The 12,471-nt window shown below is 39.8% G+C and overlaps 1 protein-coding gene across 1 annotated transcript in view; it reads right to left on the bottom strand.

Moving 5' to 3' along the window:
* The window catches only part of slco3a1a (solute carrier organic anion transporter family member 3A1a), a 36,182-nt gene extending 24,085 nt beyond the window's left edge, over positions 1–12,097 (bottom strand). The window contains exons 1-2 of the mRNA XM_015008146.2: positions 11,475–12,097; positions 4,584–5,034 (exon numbers count right to left, since the gene is read on the bottom strand). Of these exons, the coding sequence (XP_014863632.1) occupies positions 4,584–5,034; positions 11,475–11,636 (613 nt within the window). The 5' untranslated portion in view covers positions 11,637–12,097. The remainder of the gene's footprint in view (positions 1–4,583; positions 5,035–11,474) is intronic.
* Positions 12,098–12,471: the final 374 nt, after the last annotated feature.

Raw genomic sequence — 12,471 nt, 5'->3', positions numbered from 1 at the left:
TTGATGACTTTGAATACTTGACAGCATGCTTTAAGCCCGTATTTCATTATTGTACCTGACAGCAGAGGGATATATATATGCAAATCATGGAAGCTTTTTGGGTAGTTTTGCTGAATTCATGAGAGCACAGTGTGTAGGAGAGAAGTAAACAGAGACTATGCAGAATGAAGATGCTCAAAATCACATTATGTAACAACATTATGGCTATTTTCATGCTGAATATTTAAAATTTGCACCAAATAATATTTGTCAGCATATGTAAGGTTGTTTAATGGGTTACCACCCATTCTTATTTTTTTCTCCATGAGGAGAAACAAGTTGAGAAAACTGAAACATATGCCCTCTAACCACTTCTGTACGCTACATCGATTATGCACACACACACAAAAAGCTTTCACGTGTACAAAACGTGTGAGATTTTACATAAGAGGTCCTCAAATTGTGTTAATAGATTTATGTCATACACGTCTGAAGCTGCAGGCACTCCATACTTTACATTACAGTTTGATGAGGGAATCCCAAGCTGTTTTAAAAGCTTTTAAAACCAAGAGAGGCAGCTGGGTGAGGTCTGTGCTCTGCAATACAGTGTGTGCAGCTCTAAAACCTGGGATGTGTGTCCTGGCTTGTGTATTTATGTAGTCAGGGGGTCTGGTGGGAAGAGCCAGAATTAGCTGAGGGTAGTAATAGGTCACTTAGCAGGGCCAGTGGAGAGAGATCCTGTTGACGCAACATGTCCAATAATATTTATTTCCTTTTATCCTGCGATTTAGTGTCAGCATCTAAAAGTGGGAGGCAAACCCAAACAACGCTGAAGGTGGGCTCCTGCTTTTAAAGTGCAACAGGGCAGAGGTTCCCTCAAAGAAGAAAACGTACCACTTCTAGAACAGAAGGTCCAAAATCCACTCAAGCAATGACAGTAAGCATAATGAGGTTCCCGTGAGGAGCCACAGCAGATCTCGCTGGAGTGTGTGAGACATGCTCGCTAAAGAATATGCAGTAAAAACAGGCAGCCAAGGCCTCGGGAGGAGTTGTTTTTCACAAGCCTGTGTGGTATGCATGTGCGCCTCAACCCACTCCGACCCACCTCGTGGCTGGCTGGTTGGCATTCCTGGCCCGCTCTGTAATTATGGCTCTTCGCCAGACTGCTTTGCTATTCTCTGATCTGATCTCTCCCCAACCACCGCCAATGCACACTTACAGCAATTAGCCACCAACGATTCTCCTGGACATTTAGCTTAGAATACAATTAGTTTGGTAAATATGGCCAGCAGATAAAAAGCATCCCACCGTTACATTCGGGGTTGTACATCACCAATCAGAGGTAATAGTGATATTTCTAACTTCATTATTAAGAGAAAAAATGATGTGAAACTTGAAAAACGAATGAACAAGTGTTTCTGTTTTGATACCAATACACCCGAGTCCACTAAATCTTCAACAAGGTACTTTTTAAAAACTTGTAAATGTGACAAATGCTGACAAAGTGTACCATGTGTTTACATGCAAAATTAATCTATTTTTCATATAATAACATGACAGAACTTTGTATCTTTCGTTTTGGTATTCTTAAAGCTTTGTACTACTACGGTGATCTTGGGAACATTCCTTTAAAACGTAAAGGAAGGACTTTGATTTTAAAGTTTGCATATAGAATACAAGAGTCTAACCAAAGGCTTTGTTTGTCTAAACAAATGCTGACAGTTTGTTTGACTTTAACTCCCTTGTGTTTCATTCTTTGAAACGTTCTTGTGATAATAGGAAAATAATTAAATGCTGGTGATTGCCTGTGCACATCAGAGTAGCAATGCTGGTCAGAACTGGTGCAGAAACGTGATCATTTTAGATGAAAATGTAGTTGTTTTTTTTAAATACACTTTCTGTCACAAAGTAACCATTCTCCCTTGTGGTGAATTACAGATAGACTAAACTGGCAACACAGGGTTTTTAATTCTCTGTGCTGATTTGTCAGATCTCCAACCTTTGACGTTAAGAAAGCTTTCCTTTGAACTTCCGTCTAATTGTGGGCCAAATCGTCATAGCAACCAGTATGGTGTTTTAAACTGCTGTTTAAAACTTTTACTCTCAGGAAACTTGTGGTTGTGTTGTACTTATTTCTTTCACATATTTTGGACATATAGTTATTAGAAGCTAGAAGCATCAACCTCTTTGAAATGGAAGCACTGAAAGTGAGATGAGATGCAGTTTTAAGAAATGCCCATTTTTTTTGGATAGCATATGGCGAAGTGGAGAAATCTACGTGGGCCAAAGCATGTTGATGCAAATGTTCAATGATAACAGAGGAAATTACTCATGCTGTCTACTACTTTTGTAACAGATGTAGTTTAGGGTGAAGTGTTCGGCTTGAAAGGTGTTAATGTCTATAATTTCTGTTTGACAGCTTTTCCAGACCGCTAGACATTTTCTGACCACATTTCCAACACAAACTCTTATAGGTCGTAGGTTGGGATGACTTTTTGCCGCCTGGCTGTGTGTCACATGAAAAATGAAGCCAAGCCCAAAGCAAAATTTGCAAGAAATATGTAAATATTTAGCCCTGACAAAAGTTCAACAATCAGAACACATCAATTGCATATGAAAGAGAATCTCTCATAAGTTCAGACAATCTGCACCATTCATGCAGTCGGAGGCACATGACAGGCCTGCAGCAGAAGGATTAGGACGATCAGCTGAGCAAGACTCAATACCACATTGTTCCTCACAGTTCACCGCTTGTTTTTTCCCCCTCCAACTCTCCCTGCAGCTTATCAGAGGAGCCAGACCCAAATCTCTCCCCACTTATGCCTGCCAAACTTTAATCACCTACAGCCCACATCCAAACATAAAACTGTTAAGCCACAAAACCGCGGTACAAAAAAAGTCAAAGCCTTCCGCTGTGCTTTTTGAAGGATCGGTGTGAATTCGAATGTGGACTCGTTGCTCTAGAAAAACACCTCATATTTGGTACAAAAAACCCCCCAAAACAAACACAAAGACGGGCAATTAGGTTAATCTGCTCCAGGCTTTAGATAACAGAGTACAGATCTGCCATTGTTTACAGGTGACATCTGCATCTGGGTGACAAAAGGCAGCTGTAGAACGGATCAGGAAGGGTGTGTGCCAGCGCTCATTGTCTCTGCTCGACACCGATAGCAAACATCCCGCACTGTTCACACACACCTACTCCATCACAGGTGGACGCGACAGTCTGGACAGTAAATCATTGGCACTATCAGAACATCAACATTCTAGGGTTGTGTGGTTTAACGAAAAACATTTACAAGGACTTATGATGGATGTAGCAATCGTAATATGGTGCCTTGCAAAAACACAAACTTCGATGTATTTCAGAGGGACTGATGTGACAGAACACAAAAGTAAGTTCATTTTTGTGGAGTGAAAGAAAAGGAAAATACAACAAATGTATTCCTAATTGATTGGATCTGATCTTTGAACAGCAGTTTTCAAGTCTCATCAATTTTCTTTTATTAGATTAAAGTCAGGAGTTTGACTGGGCCATTCAAGCATATGAATATGCTTCAACCTAAGCCATTCCACTGTGGCTCTGAGTGTATGTGCAGGGGAACAGTTGGTGTGGATCTCTTTAGTTCCTCTAGAGTTACTCCTCTGTCACTTCTCTGTCTATCAGCACAGGCTCATGGTCACGTCTTGGTAGGTTTGTAGTTTTGTTAGGTTGGAATGATATCATGACCAGTGCTGACTGCAATGTTCAAAACTTTCAAACCTTTTCTGCACTTGCGTTCCTTGATCTTTATAACACTGTGTTGTCTACAAAAACCTTAAGAGACCTTCCCAGAATATCTACGTTTGAATCTGACAAGGGGAACTTGTGATGGTTTACAATGGACTGTATTGTATTTTATCTAGGGGTGTAAGAGTTAAAGGATCTAGATACATCTGGAAACTGTCAGATTTATATATATACATATATATACTGTATATAGACAATAATTCATATCTAAACCCTTCAGTTTCACAGGTATTCCAGTAAGATAGTTTTTTTAGTTTGTGGTTCTATTCCTTGTGCACTGGGCAAAGTAGTCAAAGTGCCTTGATGATACCAATATTGAAAAATACCTACATAACCACAAAAGTATTAAAAAACCCAGCATTGTATAATCTGAATGTTGCACAGGAAGCACTTTGAAAAGCACCTTGAAAATTGACATCGGCAGCATCTTCCCTTTAAGAGAGGATCGGACAAAGTAGCTCCCCCACCCCCCTTTTTTTTTGCCTCCTCGCCTCTTAAATGGCTGTAATGGAGATTAAAAGCTCAGAGAAATGCTCACCTGGCACAAGTATCAACAGGCCCAGACTTGCCACAAAGGAAGAGCTTGCAGGTGTCCCTGCTTGACTGAAACTGTGCAGAAATTGCGTCTGACAGCGGTGACCAAACAGCCACAGTGGCTGTTTGAGAAATTCCGGATTGCTATTTTTAACTTTTGCAGTGATAATTATGCTGTTTTTCGGCACGTTAGTTTACCTGAACCAGATTATATATTTTGAAATGGCAAAAAGACTTTGAATCTCTGTGGTTCTTTTAGTAGGATGAAACAGTTTCTCACCTATATAGAGTGAGGAATCTTTCTTCTTCACGTGATCATCGATGTAGGAAACTCCAAGGGGCTGCACCGGAGTGGCCCCAATCCCCAGCAGGACCTGAGCCCCGATGAGCAGCAGGTACATCATGTTGGTGTTGGCTTTGTTGGAGCAGAGAATCTCATCTTGAGACTCACTAGAGTTAGTATTGGAACAAACATCCCGACCCAAGTTGGTCCTGTGAATTTTCTCTATCTCATACTGATTTGTCAAGAATTCAGGAAGAGCTGAGAGGAGAGCTCCCAAGGCCATCACTATGCCCCCGCAGCCAATCAGACGGGGCCGGTGTGCTTTGGCCCCAAAATAGCTTACGAACAGAATCAGTGCCAAATTGCCGATTTCGAAGCTGCTGGCTATCACTCCAACGTCGGCGCTTTGCAGGTTGAACCGTCGTTCCAGGGTGGTCAGCACACTCACCTGAAAGACAAAACGACAAATCTGAGGACAGGGAATCAAATTTATTCTAATAAAGAGGTTGGACCTCTGTTCTACTCATTTACTTTCACCACCAGTTCCTGTCTTTCACCAGCTGTCATCCACACCCCAGTTTAAAACCAAGTAGAAACTTATCAGGAACAGGAAGAAGAAAAAAAAAAAAAGAAAAAAAACAGCAGATTTGTTGTTTGCAACAGTGTCAGTAAAGCCATCCCAGCATGTTTTTAAATGTTGAAAATTTAGGGGAATTCCACTTTTACTTCTTTAACATTTAACAAAGCAGCAAGAAGCTAATCCTGGCTTTGATTACAGCTCTAATGCTAACCTATCTTTACATTTGATTGAACTTTTTAACACCAGTGTTTCTGTAAACTCAAAGGAGAGATCTAACTCAGCATTTAAACCTCACTTCTCTTCACCTATATCAGAACATACAATATATGGCTATGATACATAAATCTGTACATGATACATTTGTTTGGTATTTTTCAATCAACTTTTTCTTTCACTGCTTCACTCAGATGACAAAATGACCAGCGCCTACAAATACTCCACTACTAATCAGAAAGCCAGAAACCAGTTAGAGTGAGCTAACCGAGTAGCTGACTGAGCAGCCGACATCCAGAGTGGTACGTAGTCATTTTTAAGTTATAATGTGAGACAAGAAGAATACTGCACAGGTGTTTAACTGAGAAATTATTTTTATATGGCATCCTAATGTTTAGAGACATCATTCCTATTTTAACAGATATTTTTTATTGATCCATGCAAATATAATAAACAGCATGGGGCTTCTCATAGCAGAGTTGATCTTTAAGGTACATCCCAAAAATCTGCTTTTTGTGTTTATAAATGTAACTAGGCTGAGACGGAATGAAGGGATTGTAAACAAATGTATTGGATGAAATAGATGAAAGACCTCCAGTTAGGAGCACAGTACAGTTATGTCAGCTAATGGGGCGCAAAGTCAACTGTCCCCTTCGTCCATTCCTGTTTAGTGTTTGTTCCAAAGATAACAGGACAGATTATTTATGTCGACTCACAACATGTTTATCTGAGTAACATATTTCTGGTGCAGCTATGATCTAAAACGGCAATCAGCAGTGGAGTGCTACTTCAGCATCAGGAGATGTGACAGATACTGACTAGTTCCGTTACGTTCATTACTTTTTTTTTTACTTTCCCACAAAACTCAACAGCAAAACATTTTGGTATATTTCCTGGAAATCTAACAAGCAGACTAAAAAAAAATTTTTTTTTGTGAATGATAACAGCAAGAAATCACAACCCTGTCATTTTTCATTTTAACATAATTTTTCATCTGGAAGTGAAAAACAAAAACAAAAACAAAAAAGCAAGCAAAAAAAAAAAACAAAAAACAAAAAAACACAGTTGATCTTGGATCATATATCAATTTAAAAAATGTTTTTTGGCACTTGTGGCCTTTATTGACAGTTACCAGAGAGCAAATGGGCAGAGTAGAAGAAATGCAACAAAGATCTCAAAGTCAGGAATCGAACAAAGGACCGCCACATCGAGAACATGGAGTAACTGTTCGACCGCTACACCACTTGACATCCCTATACAGTTGACTTAAAATTCAGTATCTTATTATGCTTCATATCAAGCCTTATTGGAAACGGATCAAACACTACATCTAAAAAAAAAACAGGGGTTCTGTTTCACGTTAAATGCCAAATTCTTGTCTGAAGAACACTGTGAAATAAACTCTTACATTAGTAGTTCTGTGTCCAGCTGAGCATTTCAGCTACTTATATAGGCAACAGACAGCATCTAAAAATAACAGTAAACGTTTTAACTAAGTCCTTTGGAATGTGAAGGCTGTTTGTCTTGTTACATAATGATACAGGCCGAGGGTCTTAGGTAAACAAAGCAAAGATTTAAAACTGCAGAAGCATGACAGCTGGCCCACTACTGAAGGCAGAAAAGATCGGCAGGTGATACGACTACCACAAATAATTCAGTAAGGCTTGTTTTTTTATTTTAATAGGAGTTAAAAATATTTTTTCTTCTTTGATATGCAGGTGTAACAAGTGATGCATACAGGTCAGTGTTGCAGCTGCTCTCAGTCTAAGTGCAGCATGCCCCTCCCAGAAGTTCAAAGCAAACAGAGAATGACTGTAGGGAGCGTCCAGAGTCTTCCACTGAATTTAGGGAATGGAAAACTTTGGCCCCTTGGGTGGCTATTTGTCATAAATTAAAGTAAACAGAACAAGCAGGACTGGCTCCTCCCGTCGTGTCTCATCCCACGTTTGGAAAGAAAAAAAACATAAAAAATCCAATTAGAGCCGTAGTTGCTATGGAAGATCTGAGTAAATGCGAGTCTAGCTATGCAGGAAAACCCGTTCCGAGTACGATAGGTTCAACATGTTCGTCTCTTCAGCTCTGACCTCAATAGGCAGGTTTCCAGGAGGAGTTAAACCACCATGAAGTTATACAGGAAAAAGTAAGCAAATGGAAACCATTCCGTCAGTGGTCCCAGCCATGTTTTGCGCAGATTACAGTGGAAATGTTTAATCTGCTGCACAGCAACAAGTAAACTTTGTAACACTGAGCAGCATGTCTCATCCGAAAAACAAGGCACTTTCCCTTTAGAGACGTTTTTTTTTTTTTTCAGAATTAACCGGAATGGGTTTAATATACATAAAGAAAACAAGGCCTCCTGCAGCTGACATCCCCTGTATGGCATTATGTTTTAGCTCTAAGGCAGAGATGCTAAAATGATGCTATTTGCAATGGTTGAGCAGCTGTGTTTAACTGGAGCTGAGACTATTTAGAATAATTTCCTCTCTGTTTTATGAGGTGGAACTTACTGACTGTTGGTTTCCTTTACTCCAACGGCAGAGAACAATCAGGTTAAGAATTAGTTATGAGCATTCGTTAGCACGAGCACACAAGTAAAAAGAACAATAATCCTTTGAATACGCTCGAAAAAATAAAACACAAATAGTGTTGTTTACATATAAAAAATAATTTTGACTGAACTCATAAGTACAACCAATTGTCCATTTAGGTTTTTTTTTTTTTTTTTTTTTTTTTTTACATTTACAGCTTTGTTATTATTACCTGTTGTCAAGAACTCTGTTAACAGCTGAACTAATAATAAAAAAAAAAGGCCAGAGGCTAGTCGCAGTAATAGATTACTGAGGTGTGGTGTTGTATTTTTTATTTTTTTTATTTATGTCCTCATTATCTCAAACCTAAATATTTACTCCCTAGCCTAGAGAACCAATCGACATGATTATCCAATATACCCAATACAAACTAACATAACAAATAAGCTGACAATGGCAGAGTAGTGGATAGCTGGAAATGATAAACACGGTTTTGTTAGACAGTGAATGGCTTCCACATCCCCTTTCAGCGCTCAGTGGGTTGAAGGCTGCCTCGGTGTGACACGTCACTGTGGACATAACAGTTGAGGTCCAGGTGTTAGTTTGGCTTTCCAACTTGAGCTCTTAAGTGTCAGATCTGACTGTCGTCACAGAGGTGCAGCTACGCCCAACACACCAGAGATTCTCAGCAGCTACGTCTGGACATGAGTCATAGAGAGAATTTAGCACCGCATAGTACTTTTAAGTATTATAAAGAAACTGCATTTAACTAAATGAACCGAGATCAGAAATTTTATTTTAATCAAAGTTAGGCGTAAACACTGTGGGTGTTACAAGATCTTCATGTCGTTAAAAAAAAAAAAAAAAAGAAGACAATATTTCTCATTGAAGCAAAAGTTTTGTTGAGAAGTGCGGTGTTGTTTCTGTTTTAGTTTAGTTTTATAAAAATGCAAAATGAATTATCACAAATGTTTAAGCTCAGATCTTGTCTTAAATCTATGTAAAATGTTGAATGTACCGATAAGCTCTTGTTAGACTGTACAGATGAGTTCCTCAACATCCCCAGTCAGTTTATATGAATTTTAATGTTCTATTCAACAACACTTTTTAGTGTTGGCTAATGTCCATTATCTACATCCGTTTAAAATGTCCTCATTTCTAATTATACTTTAGTCGACTATATACATTTCTGCCTGTAATTGATTGAAGATAAGATGCTCTCATATTGCTGCAAACATTTTTAATGCACCCGAGCTTTTCTCACTCAATAATTGAAATTGATAATGCATAAAATCAAAATGACTTATTCATACATGCACTGATAAAGTTTTTTTTTCTTTTACTGACTTGATATTAATTATATGTTTTCAAGCGAGCGGACGTGCAAATTCTGAGTGCTTTCTAAGAAGTTTTTCTGTGGAATCTTTGCGTTAATTCAGCAAATAAATGTCCGAAACTTTGACTGAAAAAGACTAAATGTGCTGCTGATTTCTTGATAAAGGTAGTAATTATAAGTCCGTCCGAAAATAGTATTTCCCTAACCTTTATCAGATTTTTTTTTTTTTTTTTTTTACTAAACTCAAAACAAAGTTAGTCAGTGAACATGAGGTTCGTTACAGACTGTACTGCACTATTTTCACCAATATGAGGACAGTCATCTTCATGACTGCACATCTTTTGTCCTCGTCACCATTATGGATCTGTAGTTCAAGTTGTTTTGCACACAACTTCTTCAGGTGCGAAAGGGTCAGTAATTAGATGTTAAATAACAACCATGCCGTGGAGAAATTATATATCTCAGTACATACAAATTAAAGTAATTTTCTATCATTTACTCAATCTAATGTAAGAAACATTGGTTATTTTAATAATGATAAAATTATTATCACCTAAGACGGGGTAGTTTTGAGTTATTCTGGATCTACTTTGTCAATTGGTCCAAACAAGCACCAGAACAAAAATTAATGGAAATAAGGTTAAATGCAACGCTTACTTTTTAGAATAAATAATTAAAAATAAAGTATACATTCAAATGTCGGTACTCTCTTATACCACTTACTTCAATATTTTAAGAAAACACCTGCAAAAAAAAAAAAGAGGAATTGACAAAGATGAAGTGGCCGTGCGCAGAATGAAATGATATGCTTTGGTGTAGAGGTGATCAGGAATGAAACGGTATTAATGGTGTCAGATACTTGTAATATGTGTTATCATTGGTTTGGCCAACACAATTTGTTTACTAACTCAAAAGGATTCACTACTTGCAATCTAAATTAACAGGAGTCGGTTGCTAGCTTACTTTCAATTATTTATTTTTTTTTATATAAAAAAGCTCAAAAACAGCAGTCTAACTCTTTGCTTTTTGTCTGTTTTGTTTCACTGTCGCACTCAAGCTGCTATATCGGGATACTTAGGACGATGCTGGTTGTCTTTAGGAGCTCACAGGAAGGCAAGGAGCCATAAACGTTGAACTTTCCCTCTCTGGTGCCAGCAAACTCTCTTACTCTAAGCACAATGATCCAATCAGAGATGCCATGGTTGAACATTTAAGTCAACACCAGCTTTTCAGCTTGACATCTTGCCAGGTACCCAATATCCTGTACATGGAAAGGAGACTTCATGAAAATTAAAAGCACTTGTGTTTATCCAATGAGGTGACTGCATATCTCACTGTCTGCTATAGTTTTACAGTCTATTCACTGTTTGAACAGGTGTCCAGAACTAATGTGCCATAAAAAAAAAAAAAAAAAAACAGCCGCCAGTCCTGCTCCATCTGAGAAGCAAAGGAGGATTCGCTCTCCTTCTTGCTGTCAGAGTTATCACAGTGTGTCACCACCATCCTCAAGATCCAAGATGCTCAGCAGGTCCACTTACAGAGAAGATAAGACGTTCCAGTCCAAATATGGCTGAGGCATTTTGGGTTTGGGTGTATTAATTAGTAGCAACCAGAGACATCGCTGCCTTTCCTCAGAGAATAAACATTGCTAATGTTGAGCCTAAACGTTCACAGCGGCTGCCTGAGGCTGCGAATCTCATCTGAGATGCTTTGATCAATAATGTGGAGCATTTTAGGGAGTTTTTCTTCCACCAATTCCAAAAAATACGAACTTTCCACATGCCTTTGTGTTTCTTTTGTCTTTTTCTTGACATTTTAATTCAATTGGCATCATGCAGAGAGAGACAGGACAATACGTTTATCTGTAATCAGTGTGAGTAAATGTGAAAACGAAAGAGTTAGCACGTGTGGAAGATTGGAAGAAGGAACAAGGAGGATTGGGGTCTTGACCTTGAATGACATTTTTGGTCAATTAAGCCAATTGGTGTTTTTGTTCTGAACTAATTAGCCTAATATCAGTACTGTAAATTATTATTTTTTTGTTTTGTTTTACTTTACCCACGTGACAAGAACCAGAAGCCAAACCTCTGTCCTGCGGCCGGTTTCTGGGTTCTGTCACTGCAACCCTTCAGAAAAGCCCAGAGTGGAGCAGGAAATCTGCAGCTGCAGCCTTTCACTGTACTGTACAGTAACAGGACAGACTCCTGGCTGCCCTGCTGTGCGGTACTCACCAGGTACGCTCCCACTGTGCCCTGTGCCAACATGAGAGCGCACTCCGATATGAGGAAAATCTTGATGTTGGAGAAGCATGATGAGTTTTTGCGGAGAGCGTCGCTTTCCAGCATGTCGCCGCCACTGCTGCTCCCCGGGTCCCGGTGCTTCTTCACCTGCATCCCCGCCGCCTAGGACTCCCCGAGACTCTCGCCGGGGGAGGAGGAAAGGTGGAGGATGTTCACCGGAGAAAGACACCTTCAGCTTCAGGGTTTCGTTTTTGTCTTCCACCCGTGGAGGCTACATCCGAGGGTTTCTACTTGGCGCCGCGTCTCGTTAAGTCAACAAATTGTAAGGCTTTCATCTGACAAGCTTGGGGAGCGCAGATCCAAACTCCGCGGGGCTCCGTCGCTGCTCCGCGGCTAAACATTGCTACCTCGTCGACACCGCGCAGAAACATGAGAGCTTTCCGAAGGCACTAGTGAACCGCCGGCATAAAAATCTCCGTCACCTCGCATGCTTGGGCCGCAGAGTTTTGTGGGTTGTAGCGGGCGGAGAAGGTTCTCCTAACTCCGGCAGCGGAGGACTGACGGGGACATTCACCCGCAGCGGATGCTGAGCGTCTGCTCCCCTACCTCCTGTCTCTGCTCTCCTCCCTCAGTCTGTCTGTAGCACTAACCCTGCGCTAGGGGCGCTGTGGAGCATCTTCAGCTCTGCTCTTTTCGGAAAAATACAGAACTGTCCAAAAAATCCTGAGTGCGTTTTCGACCGCTGTTAAAGTGTTGACTTGAGGCATAGGCATAGCAACAATGGATGGCTGTATATTGACTGAATGTTGTGGATGTACCAGGGGCATTACCAGACATTCAGCCACATTGGTGCCCAGACAGTCCTGCTGTGAAGTTTTTAATATGGGCAATATGGAGAGTTACCCAGGACTACAACAATTAAAAAGTGATGGATAAAAAAGAAAATACAATTTCTTTGTCAGTTGCTCATTGAGCTATATGTTTCTAT

Source organism: Poecilia mexicana, unplaced genomic scaffold (assembly GCF_051168715.1).
Source record: "Poecilia mexicana isolate PSO_F unplaced genomic scaffold, ASM5116871v1 scaffold_6, whole genome shotgun sequence".
Classification (NCBI taxonomy): Eukaryota; Metazoa; Chordata; class Actinopteri; order Cyprinodontiformes; family Poeciliidae; genus Poecilia; species Poecilia mexicana.
Note: the sequence above shows the minus strand (reverse complement) of the source record. Positions and strands in the feature narration are given on the sequence as shown.